General features: G+C 46.6%; 1 protein-coding gene across 2 annotated transcripts; it reads right to left on the bottom strand.

Moving 5' to 3' along the window:
• Positions 1 to 17,821: 17,821 nt before the first annotated feature.
• Positions 17,822 to 21,801, bottom strand: LOC142777276 (uncharacterized). 2 transcript variants are annotated; one of them, XM_075881591.1, is made up of 3 exons: positions 21,579 to 21,801; positions 18,255 to 18,414; positions 17,822 to 18,157 (listed from the first exon to the last, which is right to left on the bottom strand). In XM_075881591.1, exons 2-3 carry the CDS (start codon positions 18,355 to 18,357, stop codon positions 17,895 to 17,897), a joined length of 366 nt encoding a protein of 121 aa, XP_075737706.1. In that variant the 5' UTR covers positions 18,358 to 18,414; positions 21,579 to 21,801; the 3' UTR covers positions 17,822 to 17,894. The 2 variants fall into 2 exon arrangements, with proteins under 2 accessions (XP_075737706.1, XP_075737705.1); XM_075881590.1 differs by lacking the exon at positions 21,579 to 21,801 and having other exon boundaries at positions 18,255 to 19,524.
• Positions 21,802 to 22,263: the final 462 nt, after the last annotated feature.

Here is a 22,263-nt window from a genome sequence, read left to right as displayed (position 1 = left end):
TTGTTTCTGTGATAGAGTTCTTCATAAAAATAACTTTCATCCTACACAAGCTATGTATCTGCTTGTTGCGCCAACCACGCTTCGTGGTGACATTTTACGTGCATATTATGATGAGCCATTGTCCAGACACCTCAGCTACGGATTGAACACTCCTACTACTGGCCAGGTTTCGCAAAGACTGTGAAACACTACGCTCGCACATGTCCCTACTGTCAGCGACGTAAGATTCCACCTTTACGACTAGCAGGACAACGGCGACCAATACGCCCACTGAAGGCACCATTTCATCAGATTGACATGGACTTGCTGGAGTCATTCCCCACGTCTTCATCTGGAAGCCGGTGGATTGTGGTCGCTACTGACTAAACATGCTATTGTGAAACAAAGGCACTTCCAAAAGCTACTGCAACAGATGTCACCCATTTTTTTTGTTAACAGCATTGTCTTACGTCATGGTGCGCCAGCTGTCGTCATAGCATAACGTGGGACAGCTTTCGCCGCAGAGATGCTGCAGGAAGTCTAGTGATTAGGTGGCACGGAACACTTGTAAAACAATGTCTTACCACCCACAAGCAAACTGGCTGACTGAACGACTCAATAAGACAATTGCAGACATGCTGTCAATGTATGTGGACATCGTTCAGAAGAACTGGAATGCCATCCTTCCTTACATAACTTTTGCATATAACACTGCTGTTCAAGAAAGTACTGGTTTTACACATTTTCGCTTAGTCTACGGTCACGAGGTCTGGATGATGCTCGACACCTTGCTCCTGCCCGACAACTTTAGAATACGCCACACGGATTCTGCCAAATTTGTGCAGTGCGCAGAAGAGGCCCGTCAACTCGCTCGTCGCCGTATTCAGTATCACCAAACCACAGATGCACGCCGCTACAATCTCCGTCACCGTGAAGCTATTTTCAAGCCTGGTGATGAAGTCTGTGTGTGGTCCCCTATGCGACAGCGTGGCCGTTCGGAAAAGCTGCTTCGCCGCTACTTTAGTCCTTACATGGTCGTACGAGGTCTCAGCAACATTACTTACGAGGTTCTCCCAGAAGGCACTTCGAGACGTCCCCCCCCCCCCCCCCTGGAAACTGAAGTCATTCACGTTTCACGGCTCAAACAATATTTTTCGCGCTGTGAATCACTAGTGTAGTGACTGACTTTATTGCTGACTTTGCCTCTTTCATTTTGTGTCCTCTTTTCCTTACATTCTTTTCTATTTTTCTTATTTCTGATTTGACTCTTTACTTCACAACTGACTATGCGATTCCGCCTAATGCAATTCATTTTGCTTGCATAGCAACTTTCGTCTCTTTTTTGCCTTAATGTACAGCATCGAGACGATGCTTCTTGGGAGAGGGGGTAATGACGCATGCCACCATTGCTGTGGCTCATACTCGTTTTGAACTGAGAAGAAGAAGAGAACATTTTTGTTGCTCTGGTTCAGGTGAACTTCTAGCAGTTAGTCTTGTTTTGCTCGTGACAATATCGTACTATTAATATTATCCTTCAATTTTAAATATAGATATGCTTGTGTTTACATACAACTACGAAGTTTTTATTTTCTAGAACATTTCAGCCCCTGATTTCTTTGTTCTTTCCTCCCTTCTAAAACCACTTCTGCCGTGCATCGTTAAGGTCATTGCCAACCCAGAAAGTTATCTGCATCTCCCACATTTTTGCAGTTTTTTCCCGTTTTAGCCCAAACGACCCACTGTGCTTTTTCCTTTCCCTTATTTTCTTTCTCTCATCTTTGCTCATTTCTGTTGCATTCTCAATTTTTTTTTTCTCAGCCAACATGCCGCTAAATTCTCTGGCAATTAACATTATATGCGAGCTACACTTCAAGCCTTCATGCTTCATGTGTTCTCGGAGACTACGTGCACGTTATAAACGGCGAAGTTCGCGCACCACGTAGGATACCAGAGCTAACACCGGACGCCGTGCCGATGGTACTGCTCAACGCTCCAAGCTACTTATCGAAGAAATCGCCGCATCCAAAACCTCCGAGAAAGCGGGAGAACTCGGCGGTCGAATCTACCATTTCCAAGAAAACTGCAGCACCCTGTGTTGACGGCGAGGCCACTGATTCAGATTCATCGATGGACCTTCATGCTGACTATAACCCGAAGTGGCGAACACTACAGAGCTGCAGCTTCACTGGAACGCTTACTCATGCTTTGTTTACCTTCAATTTAGATGAGCTCTATCGCTTCGCATCTCGTGTCAAAGAGAGCGGTAATTTACGTGCTGTCACGACTTCACTTTTTTGTGAAGAGTATCAACCAGACTCTAAAGGCAGAAAGAAAAAAAAAGCTGCAAGCGAAAATCAGTTGGTGTTCATAAAGGTGCCACCGTGATGCAGTGATCGTGAACTGATAATTCCACGGAATGGTGACGAATTTGATCGGCGTTGCTGCTCACTGCAGTATGCGCGCTCGTAAATAAAGGATTTTTTCTTACAGTCTGACAGTGGTGCCAAGTCATGTTTCCTTTTGACTGTACGGTGCAATATCCCGACCACATCAGCAGTATTTTGGCGGGCGCGTAATCGTTTAAAGACCCAAGATTGTCACAATTATTCTCAAGTCTTCAACTACGGCGTGCCTCTGAATCAAATGGCAGTTTTGTCACCTTAGCCTCATAACTAAAATTGCATGATGCAACTATTGACTAGAACGGCGCTGCGCGCGTAACGAAGGAAGTCTAGCTGTCACAGCGTGCACACTACGACTTGATATAGAGTAATATAACAAAAAATGGCAGCATATCCACGGAGTGAATGATGGAGAGTGAGGCGAAGCATCCGTCCGTCCATTCATGCGAGCGTGTGTGTGCCCGCCCGTGCGTACATCTGCCCCTCCGTGCGTGCGTCTGATCGTGCGTCCACACGTTCATCTGTGCGTCCGTCCCTGCTTTCGTCCATGCATCCGCTCCTGCATCCATTTAAGCGTCCATCCGTCCATGCATCTGTCTGTGTGTCCGTTCGTCCATCTGTTTAACAGTCTAAGTACCATCTTCTCGCATATTTTAATCGTATATTCCGCATATGCACTGCCCTCCAGCGGACATTTCAAGGAGTAAACGAGAGGGGGCACACGCACACTTTCTTACGGCTTGCGCTTCGTGCCTACTTCCCACCTTTAACCACCTCGAGTTCGTGGTATATACTAGTTCACGTAATTCATGGCACTGTGGCCCAACGCTCGCTAAACCTTTCTAAAACCAAGGAGGTTATGCCCAGCGAGTATAACGTAGCGACCCTTTCTTGTCAGATAGTGCTCAATGCACATGCCAATGGCTGCTCAGGGGGAATGAGAGACAGGAAAATTCGGCTTTTAGTTAATGCGCATGCTGCGAATTTTTTACTGTTAAACAACGCACAGAAGAAATATCTCACCGGCACCACCTTGGAGGTCAAAGTGTAAGACTGGTTACACACTACGACTACTACTACGAGGGACGAACGGGTGCCGCTATAAAGAGCTTCACCCCTAAAATTTTCGGGTTTATAGATGCTCCTTTGATACCTCAACCTTCCTAATTTTTTATTTGTTTACCAACCTAGCTTTAAAAACAGCAGGCCACTTCCCCAAGGATGACTGCTTCACCGTCGTTTGTTAATACTTGCATTTGGACCATGCGTTGCAGCTCTGACATTCCGTTTTGTTTTGAATACAGCACAAAGAAACCCATTCAGAAAGATTCTCGCGGACGTGTCAGCAATTGAACACAAGACTATTATACGCGACGTATGCAAGCGCATATCACGGGATCGACTCCCGACCGCGGCGGCTGCATCTTCGGTGGAGGCGCAAATACTGAGGTGCGTGTACGTAGACTTAGGTGCACGTTAAAGCACCGCAGATGATCGAATTTCCAGAGCATTCCTGTACAGCGTCTCTCATACTCATATGATGGTTTTTGGACATTAAACCCCTGCTATTAGTAATATGAAAGCACAGAAGTGCATAAAAGGCAATGCGTGAGGTGACAGCTTATGCTAATGTGGCGCCATCTCGCGGCTGTCTATACCAACTGCGGCAGCCACGGCTCCTCCCTGAACACACTACCCCATATTCTAGTACACTGTAGTACTATATTCTAGTACACTATAGCGACGGCCACGACCACTGGATGAAAGAGCGCACGGGTACGGCCGCCGCGTGCCCCGAAACCCGCGTGACAGGTCTAGCTCCCGAACCACCGCTGCGGCTCCACCGGGAAGGGGGGGGGGGGGGGCACTTTTCGCGAGTGCCTACGGAATCGCATGCGCATCTGTGTGCGACCCGCGAAATCTTTTATTATCCGGCTAGCGTGTACCCACCAGGTAAATAACGATCTTGCTTTGACATAGCTACAGCCCTTGCAAATTTTCGGTATTGTCTTGCCCGAGATCAGGTTTCACGGATGTAAGAATTGAGAGGTCATTTTACTCGGATCCTACAAGATCACAACTAACTGATTTGAAAGAGCTACACCTTTCCTAATGCATTGAAATTCATTAGAGTAAATATGAGTATGTCGCTTCAGGAAACGTTGCTTCAGATTGAAACATTGCCTTTAGAATAAGCGACTTCAGCAATTGCAGATGCCACTGTTCGTTTAACAGAAAATAAGAAACTTTTTACTTCCCCCAAAAACGTCTATAGTATTCATACAATACAGTATCACATGCAAGAACCACGAAATATATTTAGCATATGTGCGATCTCATAACAGTGGACTCAAGCCTCTTTGAAATTTCAGTCACTGTACCTTCAGTGTTGGCAATGGACCTTTCCAGAAATTGCAGCGCCGTGCCTTCCCCTGGTGGATCCGTGCTGGGGCATTAAGGGAGAGCGGAGCGCCAGCGGTCAGAGTAGACGACGCTTTCCCGCCTGCTTTCATCGTGCGCCTAGGCACTGTGCCGTGCTCTCGACCGGGTTGCAGAAATTACGTGCCTTTTTTCATCTTCTAACCACTACCACCACCCCCACCATGACGCGCCGTGAGTGGTTTTGGCTGGTGTAAGGCGCTGCTGTTGTTAAAAAACGCTTCTTCTGATTCGTCGCAGATAACCGTAATCATAATTCAACATGCGGAATAAGGAAAGCGGTGGACACACTTGCTCGGTTCTGGGATGTGATATTACGTCACTGGATGTTTCATTCATTGCTTGCGGGTTACAGTGGTCTAGTGGCTAAGGCACTCGGCTGCTATCCCGCAAGTCGCGGGGTTGAATCCTGGCCTCGGCCGCCACATTTTCGATGGCGGCAAAAATGCTTTAGGCCCGTGTGCTTAAATTTCTGGAGCCCTCCACTGCAGAGTCTCTCATAATCGCATGGTGGTTTTGGAACGTTAAACCCCAACACTTATATTATTCGTTCATTGCTTGGTGCTATTTCATGGCTTCGATGTTTGTGGTGCTGCAGCTAAGTTGGACCTTTGTTATCTGTGTCCTCACTATGATTACGGGGCTGGGATTTTACACTTGCAGCTCATCCTGTAATTAACTGCGCAAATTTACTAAGGCGAGAGGCCTAAACACCTCGTTATAAACTCACAGGGTCCCCCATTCATTCGCCTAAAATGATTTGATGGAGAACGCCATCGTCTTTTTGTTCTCAGTCGATGCGCTGATCCTATCCCGCCAGTCTATGAGTGTCAGCAGGGTTTTACCATGGCTGCGAACCCGTGTTGCGTAGTGGCTGGGGGAAAGCACTGGTGTAGCTTGGGTGGTGCCGGTGTGACTTGAAGGGGGCCAGTGCCCTTTTGCACCCCCCGGCCGACGCCCCAGCCCGCCACCATTCACAACACCTCTTAAAAACTTGCTGTACGTAACAAGGTTTGCACTGCGTGCAAAAAGAAAGGCAGTGCGAAACTGATTTTGCATCGCCTCTATGATAAGATCACATTGCACCAAGCTCGGATGTGATGCGATGACGTGATCACGTGAATTCACATGATTTTTTGATGACGTCACAAATTTTGGTAATGTCTGGCGTCATATATGTTGACATCCCGCGGTGGTTCTTTTCGATCACTTGACGTCACTGACGCATGACGCAAATGGTCTAGTTTCACGTTTGATGAGGCATCTAAGGTTTTCGCCTAAAAACAAACATTGACCTTTGGGGGCTTTGGCGTCCGGCGGCGTCGGCGTCAACAGGAGTGATGCAAAAATCATTGCGTGATGGCGTCACCATACGACGTCATCATGGCATCACGGATCACCAGAATGTGTTAGGTCATCATGACGGTCCCGTGATGACGTCATGAGACGACGTCATCGCTTTGCACTGTTTGTTTTTGTGTGATTGGCCTACCAATCATGGAGGTCAAGAAGAACCAGGTGAGGTGGTGAAAGTTTGGGATGCCTCCAGCCATAAATCAGTGCAAAGTCACTTTAGGTGCAGGAAACATTCGCAGGGGGAGGGGGAGGGGCAGACCAATAAATTGACTGAACAAAAAGAAACAGACTGCTTTCGCCTTGAGGTCACCTTGGGTTAATGCATAAGAAGCCCTGTGAGTTTTTTTTTGCGATGTTACGTAGTGTTTATTTTACTGTTTACTGTTTATTTTACTGTTTAAGTAGATGTTCAATCGCATCTGCTTTTTATTCATCATAAATTTAGAGGCCTCACCTATTTTTGCTTCGCGCATCTCTCTCCCTCTCTCTTTTTTTCCTGTATCAAGGCAAAGAATGCTAGTTGTAGTTTCATGATTATCTATACAAAAGGTGGACTCGTGGTCAGTTTATTTCACATTGTCAGCTTATGTAAGCGCTGCTGTGGCCGTGTACACCTTTCCCACACTGAATGAGGCTTTCACCACTGCTTTAATTTAATGTCCTTCAGACCATCAACAGCTTTCCACAGCAGCGTTTTTTGGCTTAAATCATTTGTGTCCAGATAGTGAGTGCTTATTAGCACCATAAGAATGTTCATGATGCACAATTTTTCCTTCTGAATACGCCTGAGGTGAGTTCTTCAGATGTTTTGTCCTTAGCCTTTTTGGCAAAAGTGACAGGAATGGTTGTATGTTTTGAGCAGCTTGGAGAGGCAGATGTATACAAACGACTAATTTCTAAATTAGCATAATCATAAACTGTAATGAAACAAGAGACCACGGTAGCTGAAACAGTAAAACAGAATATTGTGTAAATTATACACACTGACGCTCATTTCGTTGTATATTTCTTTTAATTGTTAACTAGTCGTTTCCTTTTGCGCAGTCAGGTTGAAAATTCTTAAGTTTATTTCCAACTCGAAATCATAAAACAGGGACTACGCAGAGACAGCAGGTTTTACGCTGTTTCAAAGCAAATACTGCGTGCGAAGTATCCGCTCTATAGACGTGCTGTTTGCTAGTTTTTACTACTTTCAGCGTCCCAAGTGCAAACTTTCTGGCATGCAGCATTTGGAACAAGCAATTAGTATTCAAATAGACACAGCATAGTGGGTCTCGAACTCATTTATAAGGGGGGAGTTTGGATATTATCATTCGCGAAGTGCATGGTCTTGCACTGCTATCGCGCGGAAGCGTATCACGAGTGACAGTCCCCGACATAAAGTACTAATATAGAAGCTGTATAGTCACAGTGACAATAAAAAAAATGACAAAAGCTTCCGCTACGCGGAAATATGATCAACGAAGCACAGGGGACTCGCCGCAAAAGCCGAGAAAAATTTCCAATTCAAAGGGCCTTTTCGCGGGTACTTGAGCAATTTCCGAAGTCAATAATAAATCAAGGATACTAGTGTTTCCTGACTGTATATTGCTCTGCGTAGTCCTCTTCTGTGAGTGCAGATTGAAGCAGGGTTATGATGCGCGACATTACCGCAACGATGCGTTCGTACGCCCGCACGCTATGGGAAACGGGGTGAGCCAACGCTTCCGCGAGCAGACGACACTCCACTGGCGCTCCGGTTTTCCATAATGCTTTTCAGCCGCCGTAGGAGGGCACGCGTTAATTTCTGGAACGGTCCATTGACCGAGCAGTTATGAAGGGGATAACACAAAAACTGTGAGACAAAAAGAGCGAATAAAGGCTGGAAAAGCGAACACAACTGTTTGCATTCAAGCGCTTTTGAATGTTTTTCTCTATTTCGGTCACGACGTTCCTAATAACAATGCAACTTATTCAACCTAAAATTCAGCAGTTACCACTTTATCAGAGCAAATTGCATGAAAATATTTTATTTATTCTCAATTTAGGGCTGATCCTGGCTTTTTAAATTTTTTTTTTACTTCTTTACACCTTTGCGTAATAAACCAGTTGAAAATTGCTTCACAGCTAGGTAGGCGATATTTTTCTGGGAGAACGTTCGTGTGAGTGCATATTAGTTGGTGACACTCATTCACACACACAGAAAGTGCCCCTATCTGTGGCCGACAAGCATATGTTTACGTTCACTCCCCCACAACTGCGGGCTGCAAACGATGTTGCATCCAGAAGTTTCACACCACCTTCCAGTTTTCTCTTATCGCAAGTTTTTTTCTCATTCCCGGCTTATCTGTAGTTTTTGTCTATAATGCCTGTCTTTAAACCCTTGCCACTTTTGTCATTAGTTCTGGTCATTTCTGAACACTGTCGCGTTGAGGACGTCGTGCATCTCACGCAAGGCCATGTGGAACTGCTGTTCGTTTTCGCAAAACAGCTTGAGCACCACCTATATATATATATATATATATATATATATATATATATATATATATATATATATATATATATATATATATATATATATATATATATATATATATATATATATATATATATATATATATACCAGCTGTTCTTATTCTTCCTTCGTTCTTCTCTTCTTTGCTCTAGCTACCCGCGCGCCGAAGCGAAGCGCCAGTGCCTTTCTTGGTCATTACACTCGGCCATGACTGCGCGCGCGCGGAGCTGGCGGCAAAGTTTCTGGTGGGCGGGCTTGGCCACATCGTGGTGGTGAGCCCGGACCACAATGCAACATGGAGCGACGGTCTGGGGGAAGCGTCTCTGGTGGACGGCACTGGCTGCCTCGAGCTGGTCGCTCTTTTGCACGCCACGATGTCCCTTGAAAAAGTGCTGTGGACTCAGGCGGTCAGCACTGGCTGCCCCGTTGCGGCCGACGCTCTCGGCCGCGTTTAGGTCCCGGTATCTGCCAAAGGTAGATCTGGCGGTCGATATAGTGGCTGCATCTAAGAGGTCGGCTTTGGCCATGCTGAAACTGGGTGCCAGAGTCTTCCACAAGTCTATTGGGAGGACGAGACTGGCTGCATTGTTGTGGTCGGTCTCGGCCATAGAGAGACTCTCTGTAGGGAGCAGCTAAACATGCACCTGACAGCGCGCTTCGGTCGGGCCGCAAAATCAGCAGCAGACGTTGAACTCCGGACAAGGTAGCCGAAAGAGTATTCCAAAAGACGCGCTGGGTACCTTGGGCTCTACCGGCGCCATCACCGTAGGCGGTTCAAGCATAGGCGATGCTGGTGCCTCCACTTGCCTCAGTAAAGGTGATATTGGGGCTGGCTTCTCTGACTGAGCTATATGAGGACTGGTATCAGCCGCTTTTACTGACATGATAGCATCGCGTACCGGCGCGGGTACTGAGAGCAGTAGTGGCGTGTCGCACCTCCGTCTGACGTCATTCGTAGGACAGGCGGAGAAGCTTACTGCCACGCGGCTGGAGAGCTCTGAGGAACCTTCGAGGTGTTGCTCCACTTTAGCTCGATGTGCGAATGGGATTGCGTCGGCGAAGGGCAATGCAGCACAGTCGAGATGATTATCTGCGGCTGTTTCGTTGGAGCAACGCCCTTAAAGAGGTCCGACTTCAGTAGCAGCCTCTGGCCGCAGTGAACTTGCTTCGGGTATCGACAAAGTGTCTAACTTCTCGAATGGTAAGCTGCAGCGCACAGCTGCAGCCTGGAGGTAGAAAGCCTCTTAAGCTTGCTTTTCGATACTGGCCTGGTTGGACAGGGTGGTGGTGGAGAGGTGGTAAGGATTACGACCCAAAGCAGCTATGAGCTTGCAGCTCCACTCCGCCCATGACTGCTGCTTCCAGCCTTTATACCGGTGCCACGCCGCTGCACCTTCCCGAAGACGGTCTAAAGCCACATACCATTTCTGATTTTCCGTCGAGGCCTCGCGCATTGCTATTGCGTTGACGGTTGCCACCCAACCGTCGGCGTCGTTCCGGACCCCGTGGAATTCCGGTAGTTCGCAGACGGCTGATGATTGTGAGGTGGCAGGTGGCAACGCAGAGATCACCGACGCAAAGCAGTCGAGCTGGTGCGAGAGCTCGATGAGAGAAGACCGAAGCTGCCTGCGTTGCTCCGGCGTGCTTGCCTCAAGGTCGTATGATGCAGCTACATCCAACGCTGCGTTAATGTCACACAATGCTGGCAACATTGTAGGAGCACGCTCGGCGATCAACACTGATTTGATTGATTGATTTGTGGGGTTTAACGTCCCAAAACCACCATATGATTATGAGAGACGCCGTAGTGGAGGACTCCGGAAATTTCGACCACCTGGGGTTCTTTAACGTGCGCCCAAATCTGAGCACACGGGCCTACAACATTTCCGCCTCCATCGGAAATGCAGCCGCCGCAGCCGGGAATTGAACCCGCGACCTGCGGGTCAGCAGCCGAGTACCTTAGCCACTAGACCACCGTGGCGGGGCAATCAACACTGTCAGTTCGTTCGTTAGTCTCCACGCGGATTAGCGCAATGGTACGCCGCAGGTCCGCGGTGCTGTCGGGCATTAAGCCCGAACAGTCAGTGATCGTGGTCTTTGAGTAAGTAGCAATTGCAGCACTCACCCCGGTGTGGTCGACGAGCAGGGAAGCCTGGACGGCGTTCCGTGGTGGCTCGTTTGTTGAAAGAGTACCGCACCGGGAATGTAGGCCATGGGAAATGTGAGCGGCATTCCCAAGGGACTGGAGCCGGTGTGGATCCTTGCCGTGAAACGGTGGCATGGTTTCAATCAGGTCATGTCCTAGAACCACAGGGGAGGCATGTACGCCGTCCACAGGTCGTCTGAAGGGTGGCTGAAGCGGCAGGTGGGGACCCATCGCTAAGGAAGCGTGAACAGCGTTCCTTGATGGAGAAGCCCGCACTGCCGACGAACCACGAAGACACGTACCGGTGGCTTCCTGCAGATGGTTTCCTTGTTGGCTTGCGCTGACGGCAGAATTCATAGCCAAGGACGCGTGGACGGCGTCCCTTGTGAAATGGTACCGGTAACGTGTACTGCAGCTGCCGAGGAGGCCTTGACACCATCCCCGAACGGTGGTGGCAGTGGCGACAGGTGAACAGCTGCCAAGGAGGCCTTGACGCCGTCCTCAAGGGGCGCTTATCTTAGCTGTCCTCTTTGAAGAAGCCGGGACGTAAGCCTTCTTCTTCGTCGACTGCGCCATTGTAATGTACTAGATAGAGAACAAGAAACAACACCAGATCCTGGGCCAGCTGTTCTTATTCTGCCTTCGTTCTTCTCTTCTTTGCTCTAGCTACCCGCGCGCCGAAGCGTGAACGTCTTTCTTGGTCATGACAATATATATTTCCCAACAGTTTTGCCAGGGGTTCTTCCTTCGTCATGGGATAAGTTATACTAGAGAGTTATAGTATACCGCGTTTACCGGGATACCGGGTGTACCGTGATACCAGAATGGAAGTGCGCATGCGCAGATACGTACGTCACCCGTACAGCTTCTCGTACTCGCGGTATTTTTCAGATTTCACGTTACCGTGGTAGCGTAGGTGTACGTACTGTACGTAAACATGGCGGCACTCTCGGACGCCCCCTTCGAAGTGATTTTGGCGTAGTTGTTGAAACATTCACCTTGTCCGCCGCAAACGACTGTTCAAAGTGGCTTCGCTTGCCTTCAGTTAGCTTCGATGACCGAGCATTACGGATATGTTGGCCTAGTTTTTGAGATAGCTTCCCATTTCGAACACGCTCAGGCCTAACTACAAGATCGATGTAAACAAATCGGCAAAGTAGATGTTTTCAAGTTTGGTGCGTGGTTCATATTTATTTACTTTTATTATCACTGAAATAAACTTCTAACAATGCTTCGTGCGGTGGCATAGCCAAACATTCTCGTTTTCTTTTCATTTTCACTGTTTAACTTACTATTTAATAGGTGGTGCCACCATCCCATCTGGGGCACGTAAACGCTATCCCATTAAACTATAAGACGCTGCCCACAACGAATGCTTGCTCCACGGTAACGCCATTTCCTTGACCTTTGGTATCACGCTAATGCTAAACTATAACTGTCTACTAACGTAGACGTTCAAACTTCGTTGCTGCCGGGTCACTTTCGCCTTGGAAGATGTTTGCGAGAGTCAGAGAGAACTAAAGTAACAAAAACAGAACACTGCGAACGCTGAGCACAAAAGCAGACGGTGCACATCCAAATGTCGGTGTAAGTCCACATCTGGTTCTCATCCTGTGCTGGCCAGATCTCGACGTGTGTCGGGACACCCAATATTGTCGCAGCGGTAACGGAAAGGGCCCGCGACGGTGCACGTAAGAAAAGAGTTTCACCTTAATGGGTTGGTCGGCTCTTCACCTTTCATCTTCGCCCGTTTCCCTTCTATTGCCTTCAAGTGGTAGGCGAGCGTAAACACTTTGTATGTACACGTGAGGAAAAAATAAAAACTAATAATATAAGAAAAATAAAAAGAAAACTTTCACAAACATCTTTCAAGGTGAAAGGGACGCGGCAGCAACGAAGTTTCAACGTCTATGTTAGTATAACTCAACCCCTGACGAAATGAGGAACCCTCCCGAAACTCTGCGGCGGCTGCATTTCCGATGGAGGCGGAAATGTTGTAGGCCCGTGTGCTCTGATTTGGGTGCACGTTAAAGAACCCCAGGTGGTCGAAATTTCCGGAGCCCTCCACTATGGCATCTCTCATAATCATATGGTGGTTTTGGGACGTTAAACCCCACATATCAATCAATCAACCCTCCCCAAACTGTTGGGAATTAAATATATTTATACTTGTTGACAACGCCCCCGCTGTGCCATATCCAATACCTTCACGAAGACTAACTGGCTCATTGATTTATAACTCTCTCTCTCTCGCTATATATATATATATATATATATATATATATATATATATATATATATATATATATATATATATATATATATATATATATATATATAGTTGGTAATTATATATATATATATATTATAGTTGGTAAATATATATATATATACAGTTGGTAATTTTTCATCCACTTTTCTTTCTTCTTATTTACATTCCATTGGTTTTAATAACTTCCCCTGTACATTCCTTGGCATTACTGTCTGTTATATCTCAATAATATTGTGTTAGAACACGGAAAAACGAGCCCTTAGGTATACACTTCATTCCCTTATATATATATATATATATATATATATATATATATATATATATATATATATATATATATATATATATATATATATATATGGGATATGGCACAACAGGAGCGTTGTCAAAAAGGATAAGTAGATTTATTTCCCAACAGTTTCGGGAGGGGTCCTCCCTTCATCAGGGGATGAGTTATACTGACATGAATTTCCAAACTTCGTTGCTGCCGCGTCCCTCTCGCCTTGGAACATGTTTGCGAGAGTGAGAGGCAACTAGAAAAAAAAGGGGGAGGGGAGAAAAAAAGAAAAAGAAAGAAAAGAAAGAAAGTAAAAAAGAGGAAGAACCACTGTCAACACTGAGAACGAAACCAACTGTCCGTGTACGTCCACATACGTTTCTTATCACGTGCTGTTGAGTTCTCGACTTGTGTCGGGCCACCCAAGATTGTCGCCGCGATATATATATATATATATACTGGCAGCCAACACACATGTTGAGAGCCTCTAGCTGCGAGATTCTGAGGAAGGTCGTTTTGGAAAAAGCTGCAGTAGGAAAAGAAAAGATGGCATAAACGATCTCCTATATTCGTCTCTATTTACTTTTCACGTTATTTCTTATTGTTGTTTTGTTCTGCCTCCATCTTATGCACCCAAATTTTGGCTTATGTGTCTTTTGACAATAAAACCATCCTTTCGGTAGTTTCGAATTAGCCTCTCCACGGTGTTGCAACTCCGGGTCCTGCGGGTCTCAGTTTGGTAGCGGGCCCCCGTCCTAGGACCCATCGTCGAACAAGTCAGATGAGGCGCTCGTAAAAACGACAACAATTTATTTACATGTTTAGTAACCGTGAGAATTCGAAAGGAGAACGAGAAGTCAAAAACTGTACAGGAGAACTGTTGAACTGTAGAACTTTTAGGATACCGAAGTCTTCAGCTTCTATAGCACCTCGTTGCCAACCTTGGGGGCATTGTCCGCGGCTTTAGTCAAGAAGGTGCTCCATGGTCTTGGTGCTCCACCCACGAAGGAGGGGAAAGACACCACACAAATACATGCGGAGAGGGCACAGTCTACACGATGCCAAAATATGGTCATAAACGCACGGCACCCACGCTTCGCACGCGTCACCAAGTTTCGGGCACGTCCTATGATCTTAGATGACCTTGGTTTCTAAGACTCTTCTGGCAGTTGGATGAGGTTCGAAAAACCGGCTGCCTGTACACGTGTCAAACTTGCCTGGCAGTTTGGGTAGGACAGTGTAGTGGTGTGCCAGCATATCGTCAAAATATGCCACCCCATTCAGCCGATCTTATGAAGAAAGGGGGAAGGAGGAGTGGTCGACTAATCCCTCGTCGTCGAAGCGGGCTCCCGCAAGGGCTAGAACAGATCGTGCCCTTTCCTTTCCTTCAACCCCACAATCAATTCCTTGGTTGTTTGCTAGAAGTTGTTGCTTAGCTGCGCATATCCGGGGCTCCGCTTCTCCTCACAAGATGCAGCCACAACCAGTTTGACTTTAGCTTTCAGCCAGAACTCCAAATACCATGCTGGTTCCGAGATTTCCAGATCCTCGGTGACCTCAATAATGGCCCAGCTGCCTCCTTGTCTGCCTCGAAAGCCTTGCTCGCAGCAAACATAATGACCTTTCTTGAGTCGAGCTCACAATGACCTCTCTTGGCTCGTGCATTTTCTTTGCGCGAATCAGTCCCGAACCCCTCGTTCAGGTTTTGTCGAGAAGAAATCAACCCGTCTTGACCGCACACTTTTGTTCGGAATGCATCGAAATATTTTCGTCCCGTTCACAAAGGCCGAAAAACTTCGATAATGATGACGGTCGTAACAGTCTCTCGCACGGTGGGGGGAAGATCTCGATGGGCTGAGGTTTGCAGCCACAGTTCGGAGAGATCAGCGCTGACGTCTGGTCTGGTGAAGACTGTTCTTGATGAAGTAGTGACCACCTGCTTTATTTTGGCTCAACAGACATCAGATACGCATATGAAACGCAACCACTCACCTAGTGAGCACCAGACGATTCCGTCAAACCCCACCAGGTATATTTACCTTTTTAAAACTAATTAAAAGAAGTACACTAGTTATTCTAAATTCCTCTCCTACGTTTGAGTGAAACAGAATAACAGTACCAGAAGCACACCCGACCTGAATCCTTGAATAGTGGTGTCTTCAGTGTACTCACCATGAGTTTGACGAACACTAAAACGCAACAAAACAACAAAACCTAATCAATGATCCTCGTCTAGGTCAGGAAAAAATATTTCAGAACTCTCGAGAATGCCGTTCGCGTCAGGGACAGTGACTTAAACACTCAGCGTTGCCCTGGGGTGTCCCCCTTTTTTAAACGTATGTCAAACGTATACTGTTACAAAACGAGGTTTCCACGCAGCAGGCGGCCATTCTTAGAGAACAAAGGCAGTAGCCCCGAGAGAGGGCAATGCTCCACCTCTACATAACTTACTTGGTAATCTAGTAAGCCAGTTTTGGAGCTGCCCTCACTAGGATTTTCCACCAGCTAAATAGGACACTTGCAAAACAACGAAGAGCTCAAAACGAAGAATTCTCGCATGAGTTCCGTTTACACACGAAGAAAAACTGAAGCCTTCGTGCCAGCTTTTGCGCACACTATAACCCAAGCTCAAACATTACCGTTCTTCACGTCTAGTAGAACACACCTTGACAGACTCAAATCTTTCACACAAGATTAGGCTGAATCGTACAACGGTCAGAAGTTTCGCTCCTACCTCCACTTTCGGTTACGCGTAATGCTCCACTTAAACTATCACACGATACTTAAGCAAAAAACTAAAGTGATGGAACTAAACCTTGCGTAATAGTCTTGTTTGGTTAATGTTACCTTATCATGCCAGCCTCTTGGATAAAGATTGCGCTGGGTTCCTTCAGGTGCGTTAGCTCTATTCACGCTTATAGAGCGCTGTAACATTTCAGGACCAAACGTACGCTTCCGCACCATCTAAAAACCTTCTAAACGCGCATTTGATTGCAAATGTAACACAATCTGCGTTTAGCATGAACCCTTTGAAACCAGTTTTTGTTTCCTTATCAAACCTTACATACAAAAGAAAACTTTACTTCAAAGGTTCAAAACTGGAAAAATATTGTAAAAAAAGCTCCTTTCCAAATACTCTGGGCTGCATTCTATGAAAAGCTTGCAGCCGACCTTCATGCTTTTAGCCTTGCACGTGGCGGTCGTGTTCTCTGCCGCTTTCGCGATCGCCAGAGGCCACAATGAGCGCGAGCTCCTAGCCCAACTTTGCTGTCTCGCCTCATTCCTGATTCTGGCCGGCTTTCTTCGGGACACCGAAGATTCCTGAAGTGCCGGGGAAACATTCGCCATTGTCCTTTGGTGTTTGGTTCCACCCTGAATTTAGGACCTGCAGCCTTTCTGTTAGAAACCTGGCGACATAGTTGTCGATGCAAGCCTGTTCTTTTTGACCGCGCCTTCCTTCTTGGGGACGCGCGTCCCCTTCCGCTACTTCTCTCTCGCCAATTTCGCCTGACCGTACGCCTCGAAGTACGGTTTGTGGAATTGCCTGATGGCCAACCCTTCCGTTTCCGCTGCGGCGTGTCCTCTCCCAGGCAGCACGCCACCGTTGGACCAATCTTGGACCAACATCGGCTAACATCGGCACCGACGTCGGGCCGACGTCGGAAGTGCAACTTCTTTCAATGTCGGGCCGACGTTCAAGCCAATGATGGGCCGACGTTTTGCCGATGTTTTAGCCAGTATGCAACCAACATTGGGCCGACGAAGGCCCATCGTATTGCCGACAAAGCTGCCAATGTTCGGCCAACATTGGGCCATATTTCAGCCAATCACATGCCATTTTTACGCCGATGTTTTCTGCACGACGAATATTGGCTACGGATGTACGACCGACATTGGACCAATCCAGGGCCACATTGCAGCCAATCAAATGCCGTTATTACACCGATGTTTCCTGCACGACGAATATTGGCTACTGATTGGCTTGCCATTATGTAACGATTATTAGTAGGGAATTTTTCTTACCGGAAGATTTAAACAGTATGCCTCGATGACCCGCTCTTGTAGCTTTGCAGCCCTGTATACTTGGGGCAACAGAAAATTGAATGCTGAGAACTGAAAGCAGTTACTCGATCTATTTCATCTTTTATACCTCATTCCCTTTGCTAACACTAGAAGTGTAGTTTATTTTTTTACCAATTTATCTTTTGCAATAGCGAGTGCTTTATTTGGTACTGGTATTTGGTACAGCAGATCGAAAAAAGTCGTTAGGAAGTAAATGTTGAAAGCGTATGTCCCCCACTTGCAATCCCCACATATTTCCCCCACATGGTTATCGAGAATATTCATAGTTTAGAGCTTTTTTTTGTAACTAAAACATGGTGATGGTGCTTCCGAATCAGCATAAGCTAGCCGAACAGTGCACCACCGACAGTCTGCAGACTATATATTCTTTGTTTTTTTTATTTATTTGGTACAACAAAAAATGTATACATTGAAAAATATATATACACAACTAAAAAAGGCCCGCTCTACTGCAGGTCAGGTTGCGTTGGGGGCACAGTGACAGTGGTGCTGTCAAGGCCCTGGCTGCTGTGGCTGGGCAGGAAGCCAGCTGCCGTGAGCAGCCGATAATCTGCACTCTGAGAGTGGGGATCATCGGGCTGCTCCACAACAAATGCTTCTCTGAAGCGCCGCTTCCTGCCCCCACAGCGATCACCAGACCCTGGCAGCCACCTCTTAATAAAGTTGAGGGCCTCCGCCTGGTCGCACCCTGCTTTTTGGCAGATGACATCTGCATACAAGAACAGAAATACCATAGTACACATAAAGCACTGCAGTACAGAGAATACACAAGGGTACACACACATAAAACAATGAACAAGTCTAACCTGTCACTAATCTACAGAGCCTCAGGTTCACAAAGGCCCTTTTCCCTTTTCTGCCATGAAGGCTGTACAGCACTTGCACATCATGTGCCAATACAGCCTTCATGGCATTCACACCAATTTCTCGGAGGCCACGTCCCCCAATCTGCAGGAGGTGCTTGCGCTGTAAAAAAATGCAAGAAGCATAGATGGGGTAAACGCAACAGCACATCGAAATGTTTTCATGATAAAAATCTGCAAGAAGAGGACACTGAAAACAACAACTTGAATTTTTGGGCATCACAACATTTCATTGTTTTTTTACGCTAACTTCAACTCACTTGACCTAAAATGGTTTCCACATCAGCCCTCTCACACTCAGTGTGAGAACCTTTCAGAGTCCTTCTCTGATATGCAGTTTCGCTGTTATGAAATCAAATACAACACTGTTATAACCCTTAATAAATATTGATTCTAGCTATGAAATAGTATAATTACTTTGTACAGTGCTCAAATTCCAATACACGTTTCTTCGAGGTTACAATGTCTTTGCCTGAATGTTGACCAGGAGTAGCTTCTACAGGTGAAAAACGATAAAATATGTGGAATTCAAAAAGAAGCTTGGACATGTTTTTAATCAATGCATTGTAAGCAGAGCACAACAAGATAAATGAACATGATCAAGGCGTACTAAGAGGCAACCTTAGAGCGACCAAATCTTGGTCATAGATGAAACTGATAGAAAAATAAAGGTCGCACTAGATGGTCGCACCATTTGCTGTTTATATTTTTCTGTGATAGCCAACAAAGAGGCATGTCGCTATAGAAATCTCATCACAATAAACAAAGGTGCATTTTTCTTCACACTGCGAAATTGGGTGCATGTTAGATTTTTAAAAAAGTAAGAAATCGGCTAACACAAGGCAGGGTGAACTGTAGCTCAAAGTAGAGAGAGCCGCAGCGGACACGAAATAGGGTGATAAATGAACAAAATTACTGAATGTCTGTTTTAAGCAGGCTATTGCTAGTCACTGCCCATCAAACACACGATGCCGCCTACATCGTCTGCTAGCTTACGACAGTTCACTCGGACTTCACAGACTATAGTAAATACAGTCGAATCTCATTAATTCCAACACACTTAATTCGAACTGACGCTGTGGTCCTATCAAAGCTGTACCGCGCTCCGAAAATGCTCTCAGCACCCCGCCCAATCCTGCGGTGGCACTTCAGACACCTCATCGCTGTGCTTGAAGAAGAAAATGAAGAAAAGGAAAGAAAACACTGCGGTGGAATGTTTGCCAAATGCCAATCTGCGACATTCCTGTGCCCCGCTTCGGCTTTTTCCGTCCCTGCCACATAGAGACCCTTCTCCTCTTAACACTGCGCATGAAGAGAAAGAGGGAAAAAAAGCTGTCGCAGAGAGTTGGCTCTCTCATGCCGATCTGCAACGCGCCAGTGTCACGCTTCCCTGTTTTTCGTTCCTGCTATGTAGAGACTCTTCTCCTTTCAACACCGCGCTTGAAGAGAGAGGAAAAAAAAAAGCTGCCGCGGAGTGTTTCTCTTTTGAATGCCGATCTGCTTTTGTCCAGGTGGAGACGCTCCTCCATTATCATCATGTGCTGGCCACGCTCCGGCTGCAGCGCAGATGGTAACAGTGGAAACACAGTTGTCTTCGAAGAGTGTCAGCACTGGACATTGCCGTGCGCAACTTCTTTTGCCAGGAGAATACTGAAGCCGAAGTACAAATGCTTTGAAAACTGCACGCAAAACTTGTTGACTCGTTGCAAGGCCAACGTGTACAGACACGTATTGACTACTTTAATTAATGACGGATGTCCTGTAATTTGTGAATAAAACTTCTCCATGCACATGCATCACTACATGGTGAGCCCTCAGCTCGTTTACCGTATTTACTCTATTCTATCGCGCCCTCGATTGTAACGCGCGCCCGGTTTTAGACAAAAAAAAAAAAAACTAAGACATCGGTTGCAACGCGCTCCCTTTTTTCTCGTTGGCCCGCTTGATCACACCACTCGCGAAAACGACTCTTTTTGAGAGCGTCTTTCGTTTAAATATGAAGTACGGGGGAAGCTTATGCCTATCTGACGTGCAACAGAGCATTGCTGTCACTCTAGTTTTACCATGGCCCAATGTCAGTACACAAACTTGCTTCGCCCCCTTCTCCTAGACGGTTGTGGTGCCAGGCATGTCGAAGTAAAGAGGCGTGTGATCGGCATTCCCGATTTGCCCAAGCAGGTAGCCGTTGTTGTGCCGCAAGTTTAGGAGGAACCTCTGAAGACTCTGAAGCTTTTCTTCGTACTCCTCCGGCAACTTCCGGCATATGCCCGTTCGCCTTCGGAGGGAAAAGCCTTTTCTCTTCATAAAGTTCGTTAGCCAGCACCTGCTCACTTTAAAATGGCTCTGCATTAGCCCTTTTTCTAAGGCTAACTGCATAGCCTGCACTTGGAGCAGTTCTGTCGTCACGGGCCGCTGTGCCGCTCACTGCTTAATCTCATACTCGCCGAGCAGCTTTTCAATTTGTGGAAACCGACCCTGCTGTGGTCCACTGAAGCCTTTGCGTGAATCTTTGCTGTCGACAATATTCTGCTTTTGTTTCCGCCAGTCCCGCACGCACGTTTCGGGAACTCCGAATGACCGCGATGCGGCCCGATTTCTGTCCGTTCCGGCACACGCGACGACTTTTCTTTTAGAAGCAGCATTGTAGTGCACTCGTCGAGTTTTTGGAGTCGGCCCTACCATGCCGTCGATGCTAATGTACTACAAGATGACGAACTCCTCAGCACACGTATGAAGTGCCGCGCATGGGAAACACATAGGCAGAAATGACCGACGCGCCATGCCGACGCACGTAGGGGGCGGCCATTTTGTAAGTGGCGATGGCAATAGAATGACCATATTCATTTTTTTTTCGTACTCGATTCTAATGCACATGCGATTTATGAACTCTCTTAACTTGAAAAAAGGTGCGTGTTAGATTCAAGTAATTACGGTAACTTTCATTATTTTGAACTTCTTTTAATTTGAACAAATTTTCTGGCCTTTTTGAGTACGAATTATTCATATTCGACTGTAGTACAGTGGCTCATGAGATAACCTGACAAGTTTGTTTCCCGAAACACAGTATCTTAAAGCAGTACTAAATTTCTGCATGTTACATAGGCATATTAAAAATCAAGAAATATACACCAAAGCCGCAGCCACAGCTTTACTCTGCACAGCTGCCTCTGCTGCCTCCACTTCTCCAATTGTACCAGCAGGCAGCCGGGGAAGGTCAGAGGGGCGCTGTGCTGGCTGGGCGTGCTGAGGCACGGACAAGAGCCGTACCTTGTGCTTCAGCTGTCGCACCTCCTGCAGAACCTCTCTTTGTTGCTGCCGGATGCCAAGTTCGATCCGCAGGATCCGTAGCAATAGAGCTGAAACATACAAGAGTACATACCATATTTACTCACACAATTTGCATCCTCACATAATTTGCTCACCAGTATAATTAGCCAGCCTGCTTTACTACAAGAAACTTTTTGCTCGCATACTTTGCCCTCCCCAACCAGCCTGAGCCACCTTGCCAGCACACACACAGACACATTTGACTTCATAATGCTCTGGTCAGGCACATCTCTTGTCGAGCAGGCGAGTGCAGTCTTACACAAAATGGACTGAGTGCAAGGTCCCTTCTTCCATGAACTTTTATGCTTTCCCTAGGATATCGAACTTGAAAACTGAAACCTGTTTATGTGCAGTCCGAAATGCCTAAAGGTCTGCCTCCTATCTTCCCACCTCTTCCACGGCAAGAATGTATTCCCGAGACACAGCACAGATGTTGAACCCGTGCAAGGACCTGTCACATCAACTAGATGAGGCAGGTTTTCGCACTCATTTTTTTTTTCGGTTTTGCCATCTGGCCATTGCATTTTTACCGTTCCTTGTGATAGGCTACAATAATTATATACGAGACAGATTGCTGTTATAAAGCTTACCGAAGAAAACTGAAACCGTGCTACCGCTAAGCACA

Source organism: Rhipicephalus microplus, chromosome X (genome assembly GCF_043290135.1).
Source record: "Rhipicephalus microplus isolate Deutch F79 chromosome X, USDA_Rmic, whole genome shotgun sequence".
NCBI lineage: Eukaryota > Metazoa > Arthropoda > Arachnida > Ixodida > Ixodidae > Rhipicephalus > Rhipicephalus microplus.
Note: the sequence above shows the minus strand (reverse complement) of the source record. Positions and strands in the feature narration are given on the sequence as shown.